General features: G+C 49.0%; 1 protein-coding gene across 1 annotated transcript in view; it reads right to left on the bottom strand.

The window, feature by feature from the left end:
• NAA15 (N-alpha-acetyltransferase 15, NatA auxiliary subunit) overlaps positions 1-27,533 on the bottom strand; it is a 1,171,626-nt gene that overhangs the window by 1,025,774 nt on the left and 118,319 nt on the right. Inside the window, exon 2 of the mRNA XM_069631086.1 lies at positions 16,175-16,259. Coding sequence (XP_069487187.1) covers positions 16,175-16,259 — 85 coding nt within the window. The remainder of the gene's footprint in view (positions 1-16,174; positions 16,260-27,533) is intronic.

Raw genomic sequence — 27,533 nt, 5'->3', positions numbered from 1 at the left:
CTTGGACCATTGGCTTCTGCGCAGTCCTTGCCCACAATCCGCTACGGCCAATCTTCAGTCACTCCTTCAGCTCCGGTTCCATCTTGCACTGGCGGAAATCGTCAATGACGGTTGCTCAAGACCCGATTTATCTGGGTTTCCACTGGGATACCGTCAGTAACAGTGTTCTGGACGGAGGACAGGATTGCGGACCTTTCAACCATGAGCCAGCTCTTCCTCCAGTCCTCGCACATGTCGGCCTGGAGGTTTCAGAGACTCCTGCGCCTCATGGCCTCTTGCGTGTTAGCTCCACCTCTTGCATGCCTGAAGACGAGGTGCACTCAGCTTGCTCTTGGGAGCCGCTTGTCCCAGGCTACAGATCCGGACTCCAAGATGATTCCAGTCCCATCCTGCATGACGGCGGATCTTCAATGGTAGTCGACCGCCAGCAACCTTGCAGTGGGGTCCACCTTCCAGGAGACCTGCCGACAAGTAATGGTTACTACAGACTCCTCCTGTCTGGGCTGGGGAACAACACTGCATCACTTCAAGGTGTATAATTTGTGGAAGCCCCAGGGCAGGAGGTTCCAGATCAATTACCTAGAGCTCATAGCAGTTTTTCTGGCGCTCAAGGCTATTCAACCCTCTTATCACCAACAGCGTGGTTCGAATTCGCACTGACAATTCCGTAGCAATGTTCTACATCAACAAACAGGGGGGGTGAGGGGGGGCACCAAGTGTCCTCCTCTGGTGGACCTAGCTATCCAAAATTGGAATTAAGTGATCCAACACAATGTATGGCTTCAAGCTGGGCACATTCCAGGTCACATCAATGTGGCCGCAGACTCCCTCAGCCGCCAATCTGCAGCGAGTTACAAGTGGGAGATGAACACTGATGTTCTCACCAAGATCTTCCACCTTTGCAACCTCATCAAACCAGAAACTTCCTCTTTATGCTTCCCGGGATGGCTCAGTGTCTTCCTTGGGGACGCTCTCGAGATCCCATCGGACAAAACGAAGGCTTACGCTTTTCCTCCTTTGCTGCCGATTCACTGGTTGCTCTGGAAACTCAGGAGTGCCTCAAACTGCACCCTCCTCTTCATTGCTCCTTGATGGCCAGCCAAGTTATGGTTTTCAGAACTGAAGCACCTATCGGTGTCCTCTACGATCAGGTTGCCGCAGATTACCAACATTCACCAGAGCAATCACCAGTTGTGGCACTGCTCCCCACAATCCTTCAGCTTGGTGCCAGAGTTCTGATCATTAGCGCAATTAAACCTCCGAGGCTAACATGCGTATAATTCAAGCGGCACGTAAGCCCTCTACCAGAGATCAGTACAGGAGCAACTGGCTCCGATTTGGTCATTGGTGTCTAGCCAAAGAGCTTGGTCCCAGACAGACTTCCATTGACAGGGTCTTGTCTTTTGCATCTGACCTTGCAGCCTCTGGCAGATCATGCAAGACATTTATCCGCCATTGTGGCTTATCCGTCTACAGACTGTTGCTCTTTTTCACTGGCAAACAGTCATCAAGAGACATTTTGCAGGTCTTCACCTTTATCTGACGGTTTACGGCCCGTCATCCCAAATAAGATCTGAATGTGGTCCTCACCGCCTTATGTTGGGACACAATATGAAAGGGGCGCGATTGACAAGGGTCTTGAAGCACCCAAGCCTGAAAATGGTCACAATAACATAGCTCTATAGGTGTAGTCCCGCGAACAAAGGATCTAACAAACCCCACTTTGAACGAAAACCAAGAAAACGGTTCGAGACAGAGTAAAATTATTTGGCCACCACAAGTATGGCTGCGCTGGATCAACCAGATGAAGCATCAAGCCCTAAAACATCTACTTCAGCGAATAGTGAGGGACTGATTGGTAACCCACAAAGCCCTGTGAGTGATTTGATGGATAAAAATAACGAAAATGGTGGCCATTACTCAATATTTCATCCTACGAAAGCACAATGTAGCAAAGTGAGAGCTGTCAAATCGATGCAAGTGAAAGACCAACAATGAAGTTAAAATAAAGAGCTGCAATGCTAATAACTCTCGAAAAATTCCCAAGAAATAAGGCTCTGAATGTTACCTTTAAATCTAATACGGTGAAAACATCTGCCCCCATCACAAAAGCTCCACCTCTTATTAAAGAAAATGATGAGGTGTCTGGTGCCGGTGTAACAAGTAGTGATAATGAAGACATGATGGCGTTAATAAACTTGTCGACTTACGACACTGATGAAGAAAATGATGATCAAAATGTACAACAGGATCCAAGTATTAACACTTGTGATACAGAAACTGAACAACCTGGCAGTGGACATATCTCTGGAACCCCGGAACGAAGATATCTGCGAGTGTGTAAGAAGATCATTCCACCTGTGAGTGCCCTGGTCGAAAGAGCTCCAGGAACTTTGGAACCAAGCTTTCGTAAACTGGATCATAAGAGGGCTAAGATCGAAGAGTTCAAGTTCAGCATTTAAGCCCGAGAACAGTGCTTTAAGTGGGCCAGGTCCAAAAAGTGAGGCTGAGCCGGGGCCCTCTGGTCCCACCACTGGACGGCGGGTCATTGTCCCGCCACAGCCGCGACGGGAGATGAGCCAGCTGCCATCAAGTCAGGCAGCTGTGACTGACAGAAGTGCTGGGCAGTCACAGCTTCGCTCAAACTAGTTTGCGCAAAGCTGTGGCTGGCTGGCACTTGTGTTAGTCACAGCTGCCTGACTTGATGGCACGGCATCCCCACCATTAACACCCTTTTGTCTCCACTCCCCGTTGTGCCTTTTACAGAGTAGGGCTGGGAGTAACATGCACAACAGGAGTGGAGACAAAAGGGTTTTAATGTTTGACCCATTAAACCCATATTGTGCGATCTGCAACCTCCGAGCGGGGCCTCGCATCCTCCCAGCTTTCCCAAGTCAATACACTGATGGCACTTCCATTTCCTGTTACTTGCAGCACTGCAAAGCAGAAGTAGCAAGCACTTTATAAATACAAGTTATTATTGACTTCTAGCGCTTAGCCCCCTTTTATGTCAGTTGTTCCGCTTTTGTAATGTTTGATTTCAACCTCTGAAATCGGGTAGATGAGGAACACATAATGACTCCGTGCATCATGTTTACCCTCCTAGTTTCCCCTTTGTCCTTTCCACCACACCAGTCCGGAAAGGCAGCCCAGATCTTGTCAAGCGCTTTATGTTGCCCCCATGCCTTGATTCAAAGCGCTACTCTGTGGCCAGTAAGCACCGTCTCCGTAGTTGGTTGGAGATGGGGCTTTCACTGGTGAGGAACGAGAGTCTGATACATAAGTGTTTTTCAATTAGTGCATCCCATTAAAAAACCCGTAGTGAATTGGGCACTGCGTCTTTGAGCTCTTTTAGGACTTGAACATAGCCATTGCTTAACGCCTCCATGTTTACAATTCAAACGTGTGTTGCCATTTGGTATTGAATTCTCTGTATTCGGAGGGGTGACTTTCCCTTCCACTTTAGTCTGTACTGACCGGTCTGTCCTCGCAATGCACCCGGAATGCCTGACTTGCCCTTCCCATTTAGCAACAGCTTCATTACTTGTGCAATAGGCAATGTAGCAAGCATGCACCAATCCAGTTTACATTAAAACATGATGCCCGCGTGATAAGGAAACGTGCAGGTGCTGGGCTCTGCAATATGTCAAACCTTTTTAACCTATGGCCACTATGATCTCAAGCACCTTTCTTGGCAGGTGGCCTTTTTGACTGCTGTAACATCTGCGAGACGAATAAGTGAGTTTCAAGCTCTTTGTCAAACATCCATCCCTAACTTTCAACAAGGATAAAGTTGTGCTTCGTACTCACCCTTCTTTCCTTCCTAAGTTGGTTTCTGAATTCCATTTGAACCAATATATTTACCAGTTTTGTTCCCTAACCCGGTCTCCGATGCAGAGAGCGTTTAGAAGTCAAGCGTGTTCTGAGGTTTTACCTCACCAGAATGAGCAAACTTAGAAGTTCTTCACAACGCTTCCTTACGCTTGGTGACCCAAAAGGGATACCAGCCTCAAAAGCATCCATCTCTCGCTGGATAGCTTCATGTATTTCCGAGGCCTACAAAACTCTAGACCTTCAGCCCACAAAGGGCATTCATGCACATCTTGTCTGTGACAAAGTGGCTGCTGTTGCCTTCCAAAAATGTCAATTGGGAGTCCATAGCCATGGCTGCTACGCCGGCCTCCCCTTCAGCGTAGACATTGTCTTGCCCTGAGCTCCCGGGCTGCTGCCCAAGTTGGCCAGGCAGTTCTCAAAAATGTGTTCTTATGAGGGAAATTTCCATCCACTCGGATTGCCTATGGTTAGTGCTTGGGAATCACCCACAAGTATGGAGGAAAGGGGATGGGGCGTAGGAGTATGACCAAGTTACTCACCGTAGTGACTACCTTACTCCTAGTCCATAGTCCCCTTCCCTCCATATGCCAGACAGCCGTCCCCTCTAGTAAGTATCCTCTATTGTTGCTAAATGGTCCTGGACCTGGCGAAAGAAAGGACTGAAGGGCGATGCGTGGGTCGGAGCTCAGGATGACGGGGCTACGGTCATTTATTTATTACATTTATGTAGCGCGCAGACAGCCCAGGGGCATTGTGGCACTGTTACTTGTAAGGAAAACTTAGTTACAATGGGTACAGGTTGTGCCTTGGGTTACAGTGAGGCAGTGACCTGTGATCAGATATAGGTGGTGTCATACCACGTAATGCATCATACATGACATTCATGAGGGCTAGGCCATATGTTTGTTAGATGAACAGGGTCGTTTTCAAGGCTTTCCAAAAGGCTGCCAGTGAGGGTTCAGAGCGCAGGGAGCTAGGGAGGGTGTTCCAGTGTACGGCAGCGAGGTACGGGAAGCTGGAGCCCCCTGCTCTGGCTCTTTTTACCCTGGGTACTGAGAGCATGCTGGCATAGGGTGACCTAGTGGGTCTTGCGGAGGAGACCGGGTGGATCCTCTGGGAAAGGTACATTGGGGCGGCAAGATGGACACATTTGTGGGTGATGCTTAGCACTTTCAATAAGATCCTTTCCTTTATGGGGAGCCAGTGGGATGCTTTTCTGGCAGCGGTGTTGTGCTCTCTCTTGGCAATGCCTTGTGCAGCACGCAGGGCACTGTTCTGTATTACTTGGAGCTTCTCAAGGTTTTTGTTGGAGGTCCCTAGGAAGAGAATATTGCAGTAATCAAACCGCGAGCCAGTAATGGCCCTGGCTATGTTAGTGCATGTTTCTTTTGACAGATAAGGTCTGATTGCGTTAAGGAGTTTTGCATGGTAAGCAGCAGAGGAGGCGATGGCGTTTACTTGTCTGGTCATGGATAGGTTGGAGTCCAAGTAGACGCCTAGTGTTTTTACTGTGTCTAGTACTGGGATCCTGATTGAGTCAATAGTGAAGTGACTAAACTGTGCGTCAAGTTTCTTGATGGTGTCAGGGGAGCCTACGAGTAGGAGCTCATTTTTGTCGGAGTTAAGGCAGAGGCCGTTGATAGCCATCCACATTTGAATTGTGTTGTAAATGTTGTTGAGGGTAGCAGAGTCCGTGTCATAGTCGCCTGTCAGAGTGAGAAGGATCTGTGTATCGTCGGCGTGATGCCCATGGCGTCAAGGATGAGGAAGAGGGGGCGGGTGAAGATGTTAGAGGGTGGGGGAGAGGCAGGAGCCTTGGGGCACCCAACATAGCATGATGGAGGGTGATGCCGTGGTTAGGTCAGAGAAGACCTGCATGGTCCTGCCTTGGAGGAAGGAGGTGATCCATGTGGTGGCTTCTTGAGAGAAGTTGGCTGTGGAGGAGAGGTGGTGGCAGAGGATGTCGTGGTCTACAAGATCAAAGGCTGCCGACAGATCCAGGAGAAGGAGCAGGATAGGTTTGCCTTGGTCCCTTGCGTCGTCCATTTGGTTTTTGAGGTCGAGTAGGGCAGTCTCTGTCCCGTGCCTGGGGCGAAAGCCGGATTGTCTCAGTCCAAGGAGGTTCTGTTCTTCAAGGAAGTGCTGGACCTGCAGGTAGGCTGCTTTGTCTAGAATCTTGAGGAGGAAAGGGACAGTGGTGATGGGGAGGTAGTTATTAGGGGAGGTGGGGTCAAGTGTGGGTTTCTTTATGAGGGGTCGGACCCATGCTTCCTTGAGGCATGCGGGGACTCTCCCTGTGGTGAAGGAGGCGTTGACGAAGGCTGTTAGGAAAGGCGCCAGGGTGTCTGCGCAGTCTTTGATGATGGAGGCAGGACAGGGGTCGCCTTTGCAATTGGAGGGTTTTATGTTTTTCATGATGTTGATCATGTTTTTCTTGGATGGTTTTAAACGAGAAGGTGGGTGGGGCCTCTGTGGGTGAGGGGGCGGTGGTGGCGGGGAGGGTGTAATGTGGGTGGAAAGTATTAGTTTGGTGTTCACGATTTTGGCTTGGAGGGAGCTGATCTTATTGCTCATGGCTGTTTGGATGTTGTCACACCATTCTTTATCGGTGAAGTTTTGGGGGGGTGGGTGTGGGGGTCTCAAGTTCCCTGAATATGGCGAACATTTCCTTCTTGTTAGATTTGGCCTCCGTGATTCTATCTTCAAAAGATTTAGCTTTGGCTTTAATGATGGCTTTCTTGTAATTATTTGCAAGGGATTTGAAGTTGAGTTTGTCTTTATCATCCCGGGATGTTTGCCAAAGAGCTAATGCTGCTCGTTTGTCGATGCATAGTTTTAGAAGGTCTTGGGTGAACCACGCATTAGCGTGTCTAGTGGGTTTGGTATTGCAAGGTTTAAGTGGGGCGATGGTATTGATTGCTGCCGTGATGGCAGTATCGTAGTTTTTGCCCAGGGTTTCTGGGTCGTTGGAGAATGGGGCTCTGAAGGCAGGTCCCTGTAAGAAGGGAAAGAGTCATTCTTTGGTCAGTTGACGGGCACTCCTTGTAAGGGCTGGAGGTAAGGGTAGAGGGGAGTGGGAAGTGGTTGTCGTGGTGGGGATGTTGAAGGTGATGGTGTGGTGGTCAGACCATGGGGTGGGGGTGTTGCCTGTGACTGTGAGGGGACAATTGTGGTGGGCGATCCAGTCTAGTGATCTGCCTAGGGCGTGTGTGTGTGGGGTTAGTGATGGTGTTGACGAATCCTAGGGTGGCTAGGGCTGTGTCAAGAGCTCTGGCCGCGGGGTCTTTGGCGTCATTCAGGCCAAGGTTGATGTCTCCAAGCAAAATGGCTTTGGAAGACTTTTTAAGGTTGTCCGCCAGGAGGTGGGTGATGGAGGCCTGGAAGTCTCCTAAGGGTCCTGGTGGTCGATAGATGAGGTGTAGGGTGATGGTGCATTGTTGAGAGATGGTGAGTTTCAATTGAAGGTAGTCGCTGTTATTGTTAATAGTTTTGTCTGCCTTTCTGATGGTGATCGAGTCTTTGGCTATGAGTGCGACACCGCCTCCAGTGGTCAGGCGATCTCGTCTCGTGATGGCATAGCCGGGTGGGAGAGTGAGGGATAGGGCGAGGCCCGAGGCTTCGTGTAGCCAAATTTCGGTGACCATTAGAAGGTCTAAATCTAGGGTGGTAATGAGGTTGTGGATGTCTATCCATTGATGGATCGGGCGTTGATGAGGGCACATTTGAGGTGCGGTTCAGGGGTGACATTGATGGTTGAGGGTGGCGCATCCGAACCAGTGGGGTGCGCATTTTCTGGGTCATAGACACAGATAAAGTGGCATTTGCATCATTAGGTAGCATGGCAGTGGTAGAAGAATTGCAGGTTGTAGTGATTACATTCAATCGTGTGAGTGACACGTTATCGTGAGTCTTAGACATTGTATCCAATGCAAATGGGTCAAGGCGATGCTTAATTAGTGGGCTCGGTTTCGCTGTGTGGCTACGTCTACGGGATTTATGCAGTACTGAGGAAGGAGCCTTTAGGTTAGTGTCAGATTTCATGGTTCTTGACTGTAGGCGTGTATTGCGTGCACTTGTGGGGATGGGTAGAGCGAGCATCACGCTCGGGAGAGTACGTGTGCGTAAACGCTGTTGCCTTTTTGCAAGTGAGTTGAGTAGTTCAGGAGTGCGGGACTCCTTACCTTGTGATTCCTGCAGGATTCCACGGCGAACGGCAGACTGCGAGCAGCGAAGAACTGCTAAGAGGAGCGCTGGCCCTTTTCTGCGGCCTTCATGTGGGGTGGCCCCGCGTAAAAATAAAAGAACACTTCTTTTTTTAAATACCTTTTTACTGGGATAACATTCTCACAAAGACCCCACCCCCCAGGGCAGTAATCAAGTCTTTCCCTTTTCCGCATTGGCAGGATCCGTGAGGGGTTATTCAGTGCAGGGCCAACAGTCGAAGACGCAGGGGGCACCAATTGATCCAAAAGTAGTCTGAGGAAATCCAGGTTTTCTCCCCAGTCTTTTGCAAAGTTTGTACATTACCATTCATTGCATACGTGGCCCATTCCAGGGTGTTACGCCCACCTGGTCTCTGCAGAGACGTTGGGGCACGGTTGCAGCCATCCCGGGGGTAAGATCGCTCGGGTCCGACTTCGTCCTCTGCACATGTAGTGACTAGTGATAATAGGTGATGTGTGCCTGATCCCCTTCCAGACCCCTTCTCTGAAACCTTGATACCCGTGGTATGTGCTGTCCCTGGAAAGCTCACCTGTTGATTCGTTTTGGCAAGCACTCCGTCCTGCTGCTTCTGGCAGGGGCGCTTGTATGATTTGGACCGAGTTCCTTCACTGGTCCCTTGCACATGGTAGTCCAGTCCTGCTGTGACTAAGCCACTATTACTTCAGATAATTTTTCCTGTTTGCCTTGGTCTTTCCTCGTCTGTTTTTGTTGTATTGTAAAGTTTGTTGTGCTGTATTGCTGTCCGTTCCACTTTTGATGTTTGCTCTTTTGCTTTCTTCCCTTGAAGGTGATGTTGCCGGCATGGCAGAAGCTGCGGAGCTCGAGGCAACAGCCGGAGGGAATGAGGAATGAAGCTGCAGCGGTGCAGTAGCTGGTAAATTGTTAACTAGGGGGCGCGCAGGGTTCAAATGCTAAGCAGCCCTAGGACGGATGTTCTAACCTTGTCTTTCTTCTTCACAGGGTCCGAGTTCGTGGATGCGGAGTGCAGTGCTGCGGCATCGGGATCAAGATCACTGGATGTTAGGAGGCGAGTCTGCAGATGAAGCACCCGTATCCTGGAGGCGAGTATGCAGGAGAACGCCTGGTTTTAAAAGGTAAGTAAACTGGTCCAAGTGGCGATGAGCGTCACGTTGCACGCGAGTGCACAGTAACGCAAAGCACTGGCCTGAAGAATGGAGCATCTTATATAGCTGAGCTTCTGAAGCCACGCCCACCAGGTTCAGCCTGCCTGCCACACACGATGAGTCGGCACATTAGGATGTTCTCTGGAATAAAGGCTTTCAGCTCCTGGAAAGTTCTTGTAAAATAAAAGCACTCCTGCACTGAAATAAAGTAAAAGCACTCCTACAGTGTTCCTGCTCACATCTCTATATGAGCCTGGCACCAAAGGCGGCAGGACTGAGTCCAGCCAGGGCCCCTGTTCATAGGTCCCAAAGGGACACAAGTGAGTCAAGTGACCCATTGCCCCCATCACTAGTTGGTGTGGTTTTTGTGTTCTGGGGCCTCTGGCCAGGACACAGGGCTACAATTTCCCATACTTTACGTAGCCAGCCTTGTGCTGTGGGAATATTCAAACTCTTCCATCTCTGTGCAATTATAGTCATTGCCGCTATAGTCAGGATCACTCTTGCTTTTTCCTTGCCTTTGGGCTCCAATTTCCCCCACCCCATCCTTGAGGCCCAACAGTATTTGTTCCTGTGGTCTATCTCCCCCTGCCCTGATCGCCTGGGTCTGCGCCTGCTGTACTTCCCTCCAGAAGGGGTTGAATTTTGGGCCTCTCCACCAAATATGTTCCGCCGTGCCCTCCTTACTGCACCCCCTCCAACAGTCCGCGGATCCCTCTGGGTACATATTATGAAGGCGGGATGGAGTGTAATGCCACCCATAGAGTATTTTGTACCAGGCTTCTTGCAGCTGGGAAGCTCTTGCTAGCTTGGGAATCTTTCTCCAGTTTCCCCCACTCCTCCCTTTCTAGGTCTCGCCCCAGTATTTGCTCCCATCTACGCATGTATGGCCAATGCTGCCTAGGAGTGGCATGTTCCAGTATTTTATACAAGTTGGAAATCAACCCCTTTGACCAGTCATTCGTCAGGAAGAACTTTTCAAATGATGTTACCTTTCTGGTGGCAGCCTCCTTAATTGGGGGGTTCAATACCCAGTGTCTTAGTTGGGCGTACCTAAATCTCTCCCCTCCCCGCCCCCCCCTGTGAATTCACTTTTGCACTCTGTAAAGGAAAGGATATCCTCCCCCTGGAACATGTCCCGTAGTTTCCTATATCCTCCCTCTCGCCACTGCTTGAATGCACCTTTTTCTGTCCCTGACGAGACGTCTCCATCATTGAAGATCGGCGTAAAGGGGGACGGAAAAGTTGCAATTCCCTGCACTTTAACTTGCTTGTCCCAGATATCCGCTACTAGTTTCATGATGGTACTCGCATACATGTGTCTCGGTCTGTGCTGCCTGGGCAGCCACAGTACTTACTTCAGGACGTGTTGTACCAACGCCCGGTCCATCCAAACCCACTGTTTCCCCTCCCCTGCATGGAGCCATTCCCTTATCACCCTTAGTTGTGTTGCCTCATGGAACTGCTGGAAGTTGGGGAGGGCCAGCCCCACCTCCCTCCTGGGGGCCATAAGCAGGTGCCTGTTGATTCTCGACGTCCGGCCCTCACAGATAAACTCATTAGCTAGTGTCCATATCTCCCGGAAGAAGTATGCCGGTACCGCCTGTGGGATTGCCTGGAATAAGTATAACATGCGGGGCAGTGTGACCATTTTTGATCGCTGCCAGCCTCCCTATCCAAGATATCCTAGTTGGCTGCGTACCACCTTGAGAGCTGGTGTGATATGCACCCCTAAGTACCTAATCCCCCTGGGCTCCACACGAACAGCGTTGACGGTCTCAGTGTATCTCGGTCCCCCTTCCCCAACATAAGACTCATCAGCTAGGACTTGCCAATGTTGATATGCAGGCCCGATACGTCCCCAAATTTCTCAAGTAGCTCCCTGCCTGCTTGAATGGCTTCCTGGGGTCTGATCAGGGAGAGCAGCATATGGTCGGTGAACGCCGCGACTTTGTGTTGCTGCCCCTCAAAAGGGACGCCTGGTGACCCTTCCGTTTTGCGTATTGCTTGTAGCAGGGGTTCCAGGTAGATTGCATAAACCAACGGGGAGAGTAGGCACCCCCGTTTCGTTCCCCTGCCCAATCATACGGGCGTGACATGGTTCCATTGACCACCAGACGCGTTACTGGTGCCCGATAGTTAGCTTGGACCATTTTGAAGAAATCTCCCCCAGGCCCATTTTCTCCATGACCTGAAACAAAAAGGACCACTCCACGTGGTCAAAAGCCTTTTCTGCGTTTAGCAATAAAAGTACCTAGGGATGTCCGTTTTCTGTGCTTTTTCGACTAGGTGTGCCACCCTCCTGATGTTCTCTGCCGTTTGCCTTCCCATGACGAAATCCGCCTGGTCCGGGTGAATCCGTTCTGGAAGAAGCCCCTCTAGTCTATTTGCTAATATTTTGGTGTACATTTTCGCGTCAACATTGATCAGCGCGATGAGCCTGTAATGAGGTGCGTTCCAAAGGATCTTTATTAGATTTAAGGATTAGGGTCATTTTAGCCTCTTCCATGGCAGGGGCAACGTGTCCAGTATATTTGAATATGTTGAAGAGTCTTGTCAATTGTGGGACAAGTAATGGTTTGTAAAAGGCCACCGTGTAGCCATCCGGGCCCAGTGCGTTATTGGGGGTAGATTCCCGATGACCCTCCGTACCTCATCTTCCGCGATTACCTGGCTTAGTGTTTTCTTGGGCGCCCCTACTTATTTCATGCAGTTTAATGCTCTCGGGGAAGCCTGCTTGTCGATGGGGCAGGGGGGTTTGTGATGTGTAAAGTGCCTCATAAAATCACGCCAGGCATTCTTGTATGGCCTTGGTGCGTGTGAGGCGCTCCCTGTGTTTCATCTTTCAGTGATCGCATTTTTTTTAGTCCCCGCTCCCCTTAGCAGACGCGTCAGCAGGGCTTCCACTTTATTAGCTTAGCATTCCTGACGGAAAAAGAAGCACCCCTTTGGCTTTCTTTGTTCGAAGGACCCCCAGCTGACCAATCGCCTGCCTATAATCCCTAAGGGAGGACCTAGAGGGTGTCTTCCCTGCAGTCTTCCTTTCATCCTCTACCTGTGCTTCCAGCGTCCTCCACTGCTTCTCCCTTTGGACTTTTGCTGCTATTAACTCCACCCCTCATCGTGGCTTTAAACGGGTCCATCTGGTGTTCTCCCTTATGTCCTCACTATTGTTCATCTCTAAGTACTCTTATTTTCCCCTCCATTTCCTCCCTAATCACTGGTGCCTTAGTAAGCTCCCAAGGTATTTCCACCCCCATACTCCCCCTTTTTACTCTGTAGTTGCATCCGCATGGAGACTATCTTGTGGTCTGCTATCCCAATGGGTCCCACCTTTACTTCCCTGACCCACCCCAGAAGGGACGCCGACAACCATATATAATCAATTCTCGATTGCGTGCTGTGTACACTCGAGAGGAAGGTATTTACCTCTTCATCTCCCTTCAATCAATGCCACACATCCCTTAGTCCCACCCGGTCCATCCCGTCTCATAGGGCCGCTGATGCCACTACTCCTCCCCCTTACCCATCTTGCCTCCAATGCCAAGCCAAGTTGAAATATTCCATTACTATGATCTGACCTCTCGCACTGTCTTCCAGCACTCTTAGGAATCCCCTCATGAATGTTTCTTGGCCTGTGTTGGGTGCATAGATAGCTATGGTTTAGGGGGAATCCATGTGGGTCCCTCTAGCTATAATGTACCTGCCTTCCTTGTGCCCAATGATCTCTGCTACCCTGAAGTCCATTGTGTTTTTATTGGCCAAGGCCACTCCCCCTGACTTTGTCGGGCTTCATGCATGGAATATTTGATCAAATTCTCAATATTGTAACTTTCCCTGATCTGTTTTTTCAGGAGGTGCGTTTCCTGTAGTCCTAGGATGTCAGGACCCTCTTTCCTTGTGAATTTTTCTAGCTTTTTCCTTTTCAGGGGAGTGTCAAGTCCCCTAACATGATGAGTCAACCACCTGAATATATTGTTGCGTGCAATCAGTGCCTATTGGTGTTTTAGTATTCCTTCTTCCATATTCCCCTTCTGTTTGTACCCTCCCCCCTTTCTGATCCTCTTCAAAGCACACTGTTCCACTCGCCTAACTCGCTCCCCTCTCCACCCAGACCATGCCTGTTCCCAGTTGTCCTGCCCCCGCTTCCCTCCCCCACATAGCCCCTCCTCTCGAGGAACATCTGCTCCTCCTCCTTACCGGGCCTCTTTGCCCTTTTTAAATCCATGATGTTAAAGCATCCCACTCTGTGAACCCTATCCAACCGACGGTGCCTGAGTCAGTTTCCTCCAGGAATTCCGCAAAGATTCCCTGTATGACTCCCTTTTAGCTCCGTCACAGTTTCCGGTAGTAATTTCAGTCTAATATTGACCCTCTGGGATCCATTCTCCAGGTCTTCCATTTGGAGCTCCAGGTTTTGCGTTGCCACGTCCAGCCTTTCTATAACCTCGCCGTTTGCCATGGTTTCTTGGTCAACCTCATCCAGCCCCTTCTGCAGGAGATCCGTCCTCTCGCCAAGTTGACCCATTTCCTGCCTTATCTCCACCAGGACTGAGTTGAGGTATGACCTCATTAATTGGAATTTATCCTGGAACGTCTTTGCCAATGTGGCCTGTAGGGAGAGCATTTCTCCATGGAAATATTGTCATGATATTGGGGTCGTTGGGTCTGTGTCCTCTAGAGTACTGCGCCCTGTTGCTCCCTCCTGGGCATCTCTGGATGCTTCTTGGTCCCCTGGGCAAGCCACATCGTCGGGCGTGTTCCCGGAGCATCTCCCTGTGGCAGCCCCCTCCCCCCTTGTTCATCCTGCCTTTGTCATGTTTTCATGTCTGTCCTTTCGGGGCTACGGAATGCCTCGCCACCCCGGTCCTGGTCCCATGTTCCTCCTCTCCTGCTCTGGGGGGGGTCCCTTTCTGGCAGGGGGGGGCACCAGGCATCTCCCCTTCTGTATCCTGATCATTCAGGGCTAGTCCGGCCCTCCAGCCCCTTTGCCCTGCCTTCTTCTTGATTTAGTCCTGTACTTCTCCTCTTCCCTCACCGCTTGGGATGTCTTCCCCTCTCTTTCTTTGGGCCTGGATGTTCCCCAGTCCTGCCAACTTTTGTCACCCCGCTTCTCCCAGGTCCTAGGGCGGTGTCCTGTAGGTTGCCCTTGGGGTCGGGTGCTTTTGGTCAATTTGGGGGACAGCTTGGGTTCCCCCCCCTTGCTTGCTCTAGTCCTACGCCTGGTTAGGCTGGTCTTAGCTATTTTCCCTGCCTGCCAGGGGCTCTAGGCTCCGGGCCGTGGAGCTTTAAGCATATACTCCCTTTTCCCCCTGTGTAAATTGAGGAGGATGGATCCTGACTGTCCCAGTATGTGGGCACATTTTGTGTTTTGGGTGCCGTTACTCTCTGGGTGCTTGCGCCTCTCCTTATTGAGGTAGCCCTCCTCTAATCTATCCTTAGATGTTGTGGCAGATGCTCCCCTGGAGTCCCCAGAGTCCCTGTGGTTCTTCCCCAGTCCCCCTCGGCTGTGCAGCTCGTCGGGTCCCCTGCCTCTGTGTCCGCGTGGCTGGGGGGCAAGCTCCTTCTCAGCATCAGCCCCCCACCCCGTTGCTTGGGGATATGTTCAGGGCCTATGGGGGTGGCTCACCTGCAGTTATTCATGCCGGTTATGTCCTCTGATGCCCCACTGTCTTTCTCCTCCGTGCGGGGGACCGCGTTTGATCTCCGGTGCCGTTCTCCCTCACCTGGCCATCGGGCGGCTTACCTGCCTTCCCATCTGCCTGGTGTTTTCTCGTGGGTTCTTTGAATCTGCTCCGTCCCCTCCTCTCCTCTCCTCTCCTCTCCTCTCCTCTCCTCTCCTCTCCTCTCCTCTCCTCTCCTCTCCTCTCCGCGGCTGCCCGGGCTTCCCATGGCTCTTTCCTGGGTGCTGCTGTCTCTCCTGCCGGCCCACTCTCACATTGCGGTCGGAGCGGCTACTTGTTGCCCTCCCGGACCAGCGAATTCGGATTCCACTGCCATCTGGGGTCTCTCAGTCTTTCCACGGGCACGGCGGCTTTCCCTCCACAATCGCCCACCTCCTGAGGGGCGAGGTGTAGTGGCTTGCCGTTCTCCCGGGCCAACTGTCCCGGATTCCTCACTGGCTCTCCTCCTTCCCTTTGTTGCAGCTTGGGGACAGACTCTGCCCTTTTCCACCAGTCTGAAACTTCACCCGGAATCTTCTCTCCCTTTCCTCCTTCTCCCGAGGTCCTGCACGGGTCTTGCGGGGTGGTGGAACCGCTTACTGGTGCTTGTGGGCTCGAGAGCGCCGTCGACACGTCTATCTCATGTCGGCGGCCATCCTGAAGTCACAAGTAATTTTTTTTTATGCTTTAAAAGTGCTCTGGTCCTGTCCCGATGGACGGAATGTCCCACAAGTATGGAGGAAAGGGGACTATGGACTAGGAGTAAGGGAATCACTACAGTGAGTGACTGACATTCTCTCTTGTATCTGCTCCCTCTTTTCCTCCTGCTAGACTGCCTTTCCTTTGTCTAAATTTGCTCGTAATCTAGGCATTACGTTTGATTCCCCCTCTCCTTTTCTCACATTAACTCTGCCCGTAGTGGTCGCTTCCATTGCTCCAAGATTCGCCCTTTATTGTCTTAGTCTGTTTCTAAAGTATTATTGCATTGAAAACCCCCCCCCTCCCCGTCTCCTTAACCACCACCTCCCTCCCCTGCTCATTCTCTTGTTAATCAAGGGGGGGAGGGATGTCTCTTGACAATCACAAGCAAGTGACATTTCTGAATGGTTATTAATGCTTACGCAGAAACTGAGGTCTGCAAACACCCCCAAAACACTTAGAATTAAAAGAAGGTAACGAACAGCCAAGCTGCTTCTACCAGCACCTCGAGTAAAGCAGGCATTCTGATTCCAAAGAAAAAACACTAAATGGCTAATCACTCAATTCTATCAACAGCTTTAATATTCTATTAACATTCAACACAAGCCTAACATGCACATTGCTACTCACCTCCATGTTCGGCGAACTTTGGGTTGGAAAGGATTTGTTTACAGAACTTCAGCCCATTTCTATACTGTTTGTGTTCATAACATCTCTGTAAATAATAGAAACATAATCAATAACTTAACCATGGATAGCAAAGCACTCATCTGACAACCAAACACTGAACATAAAAATGACAAAACATTTATACCATGTGACGAATATAGACTATTCGTCCTTTCTCCCCAGAGTGTGGAGAATTAGAATAAGGAGTCGGACTAAGAATTGACATGTTGCAGGGTGTTTATTTAAAATGAAAACACAATTCTAGCCCTACCCATATGAGGGAATTTCCCTACCTACAAACGAAAAGGTGCTCATCAAATGTCCCAAGAGAAACGGTATGTAGTGCTAAGCCAATTAAGCTAACCAGCCCAACCACTTAACACTTAGCCTTTTGTCTTTGGCTTCTGCCTGGCCCAACACTTGGAGTCTTTTTTTTTTAAAAAGGAAGATTTTAAAAGTTGGCCCAAGTTACATTATGTTAAGTTATGTTGTAGTGCATTTGTATAGTGCCGTATGTGCCATTGGTATGATCTCAAAGCCATGTGGGTTGAAAGCCCCCAGGGACCGTGGTCCATATCAGTTGAGAGATTGGTGTAGTAAATAGTACTTGGGTGCACTTGGTATTTGAGCAGCCAGAGTGGTTTGCACGGGTGGGCTGCAATATAATGGTAAGTATTGCGCGGTGGATGTCAGGGATCAGTGTAGTGTGTGCAGCAAGGAGGGTGGTTTCTGAGTCTGCATTCTGGCTGCCTTGGGACATGTGTAATAGATGTGTGCTGCTAGGACGATTTTTTCGTGGGCTATAGCAGCATTTTACCAGGCTGTTGAGGTGTTCTATGAGCGATGTATTGGTATTTATTTTATTTATAAAGCGCAGCCAGGCCCATGGGCATCCGGGCTCATCATTTTACATACAGGTTGCAGAATGTTACAGTTACATACAGTAGATAAGGAAGATACAGTTAAATAATACAGTAAAGTATTTACAATAAATACAGTAGGGCAGAAGACAAGCCTAAGATGAAGAAATTTGAACTGTCATTGTATCCAAATCCTGAAGCCAGCGCTTAGTGTTGCGCTTGAATAAGTGAAAGGAGGGTTCTGATCTGAGGGAAGCAGGGAGTGTGTTCCACAGCTTTGATGCCAGTACAGGGAAGCTAGCACCTCCTGAGTTATGGAGTTTGAATCTCAGTATTGTCATTGTGTGTGCTTGAGCCACTCTAAGTGGTCTTGAGGACGTATGTGAAGTGAGTTGGTTAGTAAGGTAGCTTTATGTGCAGCTGGGCTGAATTGATCGAGGAGTACAGCTGTTCTACCGTTTGTTGATGTAAAGTGGAGAGTGAGCATATTGGTAGGAATGTGCGTTTGCGGTCATAAGTGAGTGGCCCCCTTGCTTGCGATGTTTTCAGAGCTCAGTGAGCTGTCTGTGTCTGCACTGGTGGTTTGTGGTAGTAGATTTCCGTGCGAGGTAAAATGACCGTGGGTTATGTTGTGTTATCTTGGTCCAACTATCCTTTAGTTTAGTACAGTTTATTTGTAGAAAGGCACCAAGTCCATAGGCATATGGGCGCTATGCTTGCAGGTTACAAAAGATACAAAACATGGAATACAGCAGTATGATAGTTAAGAGTTACATATATGTACATCAGACAAGAATTTACATACATATGTACATGCCTGGTCGTGGTTATACGACCAAATTGACATCTTGCTCATGGAGCCATGCTTTAACCTTTTTCCAGAATTTGGAGGTAAGAGGGTTTCTCTCTTAGACATAGAGGGAGGGCATTTCATTTCTTAGCAGCGAGGACATGGAAGCTAACCCAGCCTGCTTGTTGTTGCTGTTGACACAGTGCGTCTGGGCTGTTCTGGTGGGTCGTGTTGTGGGTGAGATGGGAGATAGTGTTGGACAAGTAAATGGGAGCCTGGTTAGATAAGCACTTATGGGTGAGGGACAATGTTTTGAGTGCAATTCTTTGCTTAATGTTAAGCCATTTTATTTTGTGTGTCTGGTTTCAGAGATGTGTTGTTTCCTTGGGATGTTCAAGGCTGCTCTAATGGCGTTGTTTTGCATAACTTGCAATTTATTGAGGTTCTGTTGTGAGGTGCCATGATAGAGCGCATTACCAGACTATTTGTAGTCAGACTTGGTAGGCCCCATTTTCCGGGTCCCTATAAGGATATTAAGCTGGGTTACTGGGTGCCTCTTGGGTTATTGTATGATTTTCCAGAGCGTTGTAGCCAAGCTTAGTTGCTTTTGTGCGACTGGTGCTTGTTTGTAGGTGATTATTCCTTGGTAGCCAGGGGACGCCTCTATTGGTCATATAGCACCAACTATGCTTTGGTGGTTGAGGTAGATGCGTGCAGCTTGCAACTCCATAGGCAAGAAATCCTTGGTCTATAGGCCGACTTGCAAGCCCTGACTGTTCTTGCTATTCTGGGGTGAGGTAATTAATTAATTGGTCAGCCGTCTTCCGTGGCTCTACTGTTGCGTTTCTGGTTAGTTCATGAATTTCTTCTAGTAGTTATCAGCCTCTGCTGGTTCTGTAGGTCAGGTTTTAAGTCTTTACATACACTTCAAGCGGTTTCCTTTTTCTTAGGAAATACAAGATTTTCTTAACTCCATAATTTCCTGCTTGGTGCTTGACTGCATCCTTGCCTTGTTTTCAAACACTTGAATAGGTTCTCTACCGCCCCCAGTTCTGTTTGCCAGGTTTCTTGTTTCCAGGACTCAGTAAAGTCCTCTGGCCCTCCGTCAGGCTTGCTTTAGCATGGCCTCAGTACAGAATTGTCTCGTTTGGTTTTTCCAGGCTCACACAATCTTTAAGGCCTTCTCCACCCTTGATAGTAAATGTCTTTGTTTCCGAGGGCTCCTCGGATATTATTGCTTTGTCTCTACTCGGGTTGATCTGGCACCCGTAACCCTTGTGGCCTTCTCAGCCTCACCTATCACTGTTCTCCCCTCTACAGAATTACATCCCTTGGAGCGTTCACTTTCCTTCAGTGGCTCTGCGGCTACTTCACTTCTCGCGTAGAGCTCGGGTATCTGGTCTCTCCGCTGCAGTCTGGTCTTGGCATCAGTTAACAGGATGCAGGCCCACCACAACAGATGAGGAGGTTGCTTTATCGCCCCTTCTTTACCCAGGCCTCTTCGCCAGTCAGGACACCAGCATCCTGCTAGTGTTTCGTTTGTTCTCCACGTTACTTCTGTCTCCGCAATCTAGTGCCGCTCTGCCCCTCCAGGACGTCTTCTCATCAGAGGCTCGTCTCTGCGTAGGATTCTCTATCCATTCAGGGTTCCTCGACTTTTAATGCACGTCATGAACAAAAGGAGTGCGTCGTTCTTTGACTGGAGTTCATGCAGGACCCAGAGATTGAAGAAATATCGCTATTGGGAGAGTTCATAACAGTCTTGCGAGTATCGGGGCGATGTCAGTGCTCGTGTGCTGTTGGTGCGGTTTATGTGTTATAGCGATGTGGTGAAGTGCATGCGGCTTGCCGGTGTGAGAGTGGTTGTTTTAGTTTTGAGCGAGATAACTATGTAGAAAGTTTTTAGCTTTTTTTTGGTTAGTGGCTGATGTGTTTTGCAGCTAATCACAGTATGGCTAAATGCCTGGGTTTCGGGGATCCTGCCTGGTACGAAAATGGCTAATCTTGAGAGTCCCGCATAATGGGGGAGAGGCCCATACCCACCTGAGCATAGTACCCGACTTTGCTGGATTTGAGAAACAACTGAATAATTCAGTACAGTCCTAAAACACAGCTTGAATCTAGTGTCCCACAAGGGGAGAGAGGCGCCCACACCCGACAGAAATTTCGGTTTTGGCGTGACGCATTCCCTGTTGTATTCTAATGAACTATGTCTACTGTTGTATTTTAAAGAACTATGTATAGTGTGGCTGGAATGTCTATTCTCCCCCTTGGGTGTCGGAGCAGGAGTAGAGGTCTCCTCTTAACCTACCATCTAAGTGAATATGTCTGCTTGAACTTTCCGTGTGGTACGGGCCGTGATGCTGTGGATGATTCGTCTAAGTGATTTCGTCTTTGACTATGTGTTCGGTCTGTAGTGTCCCCTTGTGGATATCTCTCAAGATGTCTTAAGGTATGTCGTGGGTTGCATTCTGATCGAGTTCAGCTGTTCGGTGGGGACCGAGGTCGGTCTGTTTATTCATCGTGGTTTAAGAAATCAAAAAGACTAGGGACTAAACTACAGAAGACAGACTAGATTACCTCATGTCCAGACTTTAAAACAATTGTGGGATTAGAGGCATGACAATTTAGGTTCTTGCACACCAGTTTTTTTTTATCTGCTACTGTGGGAGCGCTTAGAGATTTATACTAAATACCAATATAATGTGAAACATCAATTTCAAAATTTTAGAGTAGAGAGAATAGAGGCAAATGCTGTGTACCTATTTCAGCAAAACTTTTCAAGCATGGGCAAATTACTGAATACCAGCAAAAGACCATATTACTTTGAAAAGACTGGTTGTTAGATGTATAGTCTGGTGACCAATTCATAGACTTTGTACTTCGTGTACTTAACTTTGATTTTACAATTGGTAAAGTCTTATGTTGCTGCTTGCGATCATTGTAGACAAGCCAAGTCAGTTTGCCCTGATCTTTTGGTAGTTTTAATAGCTGGGTGCAGGTAGCGGTTTTCAGTAACTGTTGATCAACATGCTTTTGTCTAGTAATCATGATATAAAGAGCATAACACTGACCATTCATGGAGGTTGAGCACCATTTAAATAACCATCTATTATTGCTTTTTTTGGTGGTCGGTGGGGGGGGGGGCTGCCCAACCTTCCCAGGACCCTTTTGATCATAGCGAAAAATTAAAACTTGTCATTTTTATATTGCTACTTGTCTAAAACTATGATCTGCAGGGTTTAGACTGGTTAGCTGGGCAATTGCCTGCCCTTATCTCTCGCTTGTGTAAAAGCACGGGTTGACACAGTCACAACAAGACCCGTTTTTAAAGATGGTAGATAAGTCTGCTATTGGATTAAACTCATGTCACATTACCGTACCCAGTCCAATTATTGGTATATATGGTTATCCAAGGAATAGCCATCTTTATATATAAAGCGGAATGTAGGTATATTTGTCCAGCTATACAAATCCACACCGTTGAACCCACTGCTACCAAATTGTGCATGGATTCCTCATTTGTCTGGGGCAAGATTGTAGTCTATGTTTGGATGCAAAAAATTCACTTGGTAGACACCCTAATTTACTGATGTTGCCTCCTAGTACCAACTGTCGTGAATCAAGGTGAGCATTTTGAAAAGTGGCTGAAGCTCAACGTTCAATGTGTTGGATATTCCTTTGAAATGTATTACTACTGTATACAGTTCGAAAGCGTTTAAGCATTTTTAAAGGTAAATAAAAAAAAACATACTCCAACTATGGGAAATGGCAAGGTTACAGTTTAAGTTCATTCACGAAAATAGAGCACAATCAATCTTTCTTGGACATTTTCTGAAATGTGCTGAAGCCATTGAGTGACTGAAACATGCCACACAAAAAAAAAAAAAAATATGACAATGCATTACTTACCGTAAAAGCATTTCTGATGGTTGTATCTGCTTAGATTCACATGCTGTGCATAGGTCCGACATCCAGTGGTCACTGTGGAGTATTGCATTTTGTTTTTCGTAGTCGAAAAGGGGACGTCGACAAGGCGTGTCTAACACTATCCCTATAGTGACGTGCGTTGTACTCACAATCCCTCACGCGTCGAGGTCCCTCCGTTTGTATTTTTTCTGCCCTGAGGGACCCTTCTAGACGGGAGCGAGTACAGAAAAGAGATATAAAAGGATGTCTATGTTCCTTCCATCCGAGCGGGGAGGAAGGGTGGGCACATGTGAATCTAAGCAGATACAACCATCAGAAATGCTTTTACGGTAAGTAATGCATTGTCTTCTGATGTTTGTTAATCTGCTTAGAATCACATGCTGTGCATAGACTAGCAAGCAGTACCCGGAGTTGGCGGTGGGTTATGAGAAGGAACAGTGGAGAAAATATGTCTTAATACTGCCTGTCCCACCTGGGAGTCAGATCTAGAGTGTGCATCTAGACAGTAGTGTTTTGTAAAGGTGTGCACAGAACTCCAGGTTGCCGCCTTGCAGATGGACTCAAGGGGAACATTTGCAATGAATGCTATGGATGGCCCAGTGCCTCGAGTAGAATGTGCTCTTGGCTTGAAGGGTAGTTCTCTCTTAGCAAGAGTGTAACAGAGTGATGCATTGAACAATCCATCTAGATATAGTGGACTTTGAGACTGCATCTCATCTTCCTGCTGCCACCGAGACAAAGGACTGATTAGTCTTTCTCAGTGGCCTGGTTCTTTCCATGTAGAACATGACAACTCTGCGTACATCCAGTGTATGCAGACTTTTTTCTCCCAAGTTGGAAGGGTTTTGAAAGAACGTTGGTAGTTCTATAGACTGGTTTACATGGAACTTCGGGATGAATTTCGGTGCAAACCTTGGGTGTGTGCATAGAACCACCTTATCTTTGTGAACTGTTACGAAGGGGTCTAGAACAGAAAGAGCCTGTAGTTCACTTACTCTCCTAATGGAGGTGATAGCTATTAGGAAAGCAGTCTTAAGAGTGAGGTCCTTAAGAGTTGCCTTGTTCATGGGTTCAAATGGCGAGCCCATGAGTCTGGTAAGTACCACATTTAAGTCCCATATGGGAGCTGGGTTAGCCATCGGAGGGTGTATTCTCTTTACCCCCTGCATGAAAGCCTTGATAACAGGGATCTTCCACCACGACACTTTAAGTTGGGAAGTGGTGTATGCAGAAAGTGGCCAGGTGGACTTTAATGGAATTGAACACTAGACCTGGATCCAATAAATGAGTCAGGTACAGAACAATATGTGTGGGAGAGCAGTCAACCGGGTTGATGCTCTTTCCTCTACACCAGATGACAAATCTTCTCCACTTGCTAGACTAGCAGTGGCTAGTATTAGGTTTTCTGGCTTCCCTGAGGATGTCTGCGGGAGTTGTAGATGTCCAAATTCTATGATCTCAGGAGCCAGGCTGCTAAATTCATGTTCTGAGGGCATGGATGCAGTGTCCTGCCCTTGTCTTGTGACAGCATGTTGTGTGGGCAGGGAAGTTTCACTGGGGGAGATCGAGACATCTCCATCAAGTGAGCGAATCATGGCTGCCGGGCCCACATCGGGGCCACTGGTATCATGGTAACTTGTTCCTGGTGCATCTTGTGCACAACTTTGTTGAGAAGGGGAGTCGGGGGGGAAAAGCGTAAACAAATTTCCCTGACCATTGAATCGACAGACCGTTCCCCTAGGACTGGTTCTGGGGGTACCTAGACGCGTAACTTTGGCATTGTGAGTTCTCCAGAGTTGCGAACAGGTCTATTTCGGGGAATCCCCATTGCTTGAAGACGTCTAAGACGATGTCTCTGTGCAATCGCCATTCGTACTCTTCGGGCAGGGGGGAAGTCTCTGCTGAGTTCGTCTGCTAGCAGATTGAGTTCCCCTGGTACGTGTTGTGACAGTAGGAACATGTGTCTGAGAGCCCACTTCCATAAATTCTGGGACAGCTTGGACAGTCCTGGAGAGTGGGTGCCCCCCTGCTTGTTGATGTCGTACATGGCTGTGGTGCTGTCTGTAAGGACCATCACTGTCTTCCCTTGTAGGTGTTCTTGGAAGGCTTTTAGTGCTTTGAACACCGCCAGTAGCTCCAGTAGGTTTATGTGCTTGGATGCTACGCTCGGAGTCCACACTCCGTGAGCAGTCTGATAGGATAGGTGAGCCCCCCCCATCCTGTGGGGGATGCGTCCGTGGTTAGGGTGGCCTCCACCGCGGGTGTGGCAAAAGGTTTCCCTATTATCAGGTTTTCCTTTGTCCACCACCGTAGCGAGAGAACCAAGGCCTGCGAGACCACCACTAGATCGTCCCATTGTCCGCTGGCCTGACACCACTGGCTGTTACGCCACTCTTGCATTGGGCGCAGGCGCGCGAGGTACCAAATAAATACACGACGCCACCATTCCTAGCAAGCGCATCGCTTTGCGCACCGTCACCTCTCGACCTGCCACATATTGGGGGATCTGAAACAGCATGTTTTGAACCCTCTCGTTGGAGGGGAAGACGAGGCCTTCCTTTGTTCGAATTAGAGCCCCTAGGAATTGCTTGGTCTGGCTGGGGTCTAAGCTGGACTTCTTCTCGTTGATGGAGAAGCCCAGCTGGAACAAAAGGTCTACAGTCTTTTGGGTGTTTGAGAAGCATGTCTCGTAAGAGTCCCCTGTTATGAGCCAGTCGTCGAGGTAAGGATATACTGGGATGGATAACCTGCGCAGGTGGGCCGCTGCCACTGCCAGTACCTTCGTGAATACTCTTGGAGCAGATGCTATGCCGAAGGGTAGCACTCTGAACTGGTAGTGTTTGCCCTCTATCATGAACCTGAGGTATTTTCTGTGCGCTGGCAACATTAAAATATGTAAGCATGCATCTTTCATGTCCAGTGTCGCCATGTAATCTCCCTTTGATAGCAGTGGGATCACCTCCTGTAAGGTCACCATACAAAACTTTTGGGGTTTGACAAACTTGTTCGCTGGGCGCAGATCTAATACAGGGCGCATGGTTAGATCCTTTTTGGGTACAAGGAAGTACACTGAATAAATACCTTCCGTTACCCGAGATAGAGGCACAACCTCTATGGCTCCTTTTTCCAACAGTTGGTCCACTTCTTGGAGAAGGATGGCGAGGTGTTCTGGAGTCATGCCGCGTCCCCTCGGGGGTCCGTATGTTGGGGAACTGTTGAACTCTATACAGTAGCCGCGGGCTACGGTGGAAAGCACCCAGCGGTCTGATGTTATTCCCTCCCATGCTGGAAGAAAGGATGTTAACCGGCCCCCGACCGGCGGTGCATGGGAGGGGACGCGAATCTTCGCGTCACTTGGTGTTGGTGGCCTCTGGGGGTGGAGCCACGGCGTTGACCTCTCTGATTGTACTGGCCGCTATTTCCTTGGTAGTTGCTGGCAGAATACTGTTGGTTTTGTTGCTGGCGTTGGCCATGAAAAAAGCGCTTATTACCAAATCCCCGCCTGTTAGGGGGTTTTGAAATTTGGTCTAAGGTCTTTATTGTGTCAAATTCTTTCTTCGCGTTCTCCAGCGCGGCATCAACTGCTTTCCCAAAGAGGTAGGACTCCGCCTGTCGCGGAGGCGGTGGCAGGGAGGGCTGACGACCCTTACGGTCGGCGGAAGACGCCGGTGGGCCCGGCGTCCCCGTTGGCGCTATGGCTGCCTTCGTCTTCGACGAATGCATGCCGGGGGGTATGTGCTTTGGTGTTTTTCCGTGTGCGTCCTTGTCGCCGGGGTGTTCATCCCCATAAACTGGGCATGAGCCGGGCTTGTCGGGGCCGGGGACGGACGACGAGGAGCGGGAACGCTCCTTTGAGAGGTCTACAACCTCTGTTACGGGGGCCGTGTAGTCACTGTCCTCGTCACATTCGGCGGCAGCGGGCGAGGAGTCAGGCCTAGACATGGCGTAGGCCGCCCACCTTTTGACCCTGCGGTCTTTTAGCGTTTTGGGCTTTAGTAATTTGCAGGCCGTACAGCAGTCCTCCTGGTGATCGAGGGGTAAGCAACCGTTGCACCGTTTGCGTTTATCCTTCCAGGTATATTTACCCTTGCAAAGCGGGCAAAACCTAATGGCGTCCTCTCCATAGCTGAGGGCAAGAAGTGTGACTACGACCTCGAAAGAGAGGGAGAGGAAAGAGAAAGGCATTCTTAAAGAGAAAGAAAGACCACACAATCCCACTCTCCCTACTGTGTATGGCCGGCGAGGCCAGGCCACGTGTTCGGCAGCGCCGAAGGATCCCCTCCGCTCGTCCTTCCGTCGATGATCTTGCTCGGCGGAGAAATAGCTCTGCGTCGAGGGAGGGATCCACGTTATTGATATTAATAACAAACGACCAAAGGTCAAAGAAACTATTTGGCAATGTCTCTCGAGGAGCTCTGCATAAAGGCGACCAGTAGCTGGGCGGAAAAAAAACAATCTGAGGGACCTCGACGCGTGAGGGATTGTGGGTACAGCGCACGTCACTATAGGGATAGTGTTACAGACACGCCTTGTCGACGTCCCCTTTTCGACTACGAAAAACAAAATGCAATACTCCACAGTGACCACTGGATGTCGGACCTATGCACAGCATGTGATTCTAAGCAGATTAACAAACATCAGAAATATATATATCACTTGGAAAAGCTCCATCTGATGCAAAGCGAATATCAATATCAAGAGCTTTTGAAACACACCAAACAGCAGCACGACTTGCCAACCAAAGGACAAGAGCAACATCCTCCAGGGCACAAGAGACAACACTATCAGGACACTGGCAACGCTGGGTACCCCAGCTAGTTGTAAAATAATTAGGAGATCAAATTTTTCCAGTGTGTGCAATTTTCCATCAAACTGGAACCATGGTTGGGTCATAATTTGCATGCCTGGGTGCGTGTTTATGGCCAGCTCCCAATATTCAAATCCTCCCTACGGAAAAGGTCTTGAAGGCCAGTTAAAGCATCCTATTAGTGTTCACCCCAGTCAGGTGTTTTAACCAGGGGACTGGTTCAGGGGATTCTCCTCCCACCCCAAATCAGACACACACAAGTTTAGTAAAATGAGGAATCTGGGACAAACTCTGATCTTCTGGTTCCAAAGTAAGCAACTTCTCATCTAGACCTTTTTGTTCTCTTCTCCCATCCCTCATCCTAACTTCGACCCAGACGACTCCTCTTTCCAGTCTGTACCAGTGGTTGCTGAAGATTGGGCACTTAACCCCTTACGTGCTTCCTTAGGAGTATGGATGTAAGGTGGTGCAGTGTATGTGTATTGGGCTGATGGAAGGTGGTGAGCTGCCTGAAAGAGAAATGCATGCATTTTTGTGTCTGGGGCAGGAGAAGAGGGGAGAGGGAGACTGTGCTGTGGCTAGACTGTGGCATTGACTCTTATAATTTGTTGCATGCAGAGTGGAAGCTGCGGGAGCGAGTGAATGTGACTGCAGGAATTATTGGACAGACAGCTGTGGGGGGCATGTGGGGCTGTTGATAGAAAATGGGGATGTGTCAGAGGATAGGGGATGGAGTATGGATCTGGGTCTCAGGTTATAGATTGCACCGAGTATTGGAATGTGTCAGTGGAGGTGCATCAGTGGATAGCACTAGGTGCTGTAGGAATGGGTGCTGCTATATCTTTGGGGGGAGGGGGACCGTGTTAGGAATCAGTTAGATACACAAGCAATACAATAAATCAAATGTCTTATTTTTAAATTGTTAATCCTGGA

This window comes from Ambystoma mexicanum, chromosome 6q (genome assembly GCF_040938575.1).
Source record: "Ambystoma mexicanum isolate Mex_15411 chromosome 6q, UKY_AmexF1_1, whole genome shotgun sequence".
Taxonomy (NCBI): domain Eukaryota; kingdom Metazoa; phylum Chordata; class Amphibia; order Caudata; family Ambystomatidae; genus Ambystoma; species Ambystoma mexicanum.
Note: the sequence above shows the minus strand (reverse complement) of the source record. Positions and strands in the feature narration are given on the sequence as shown.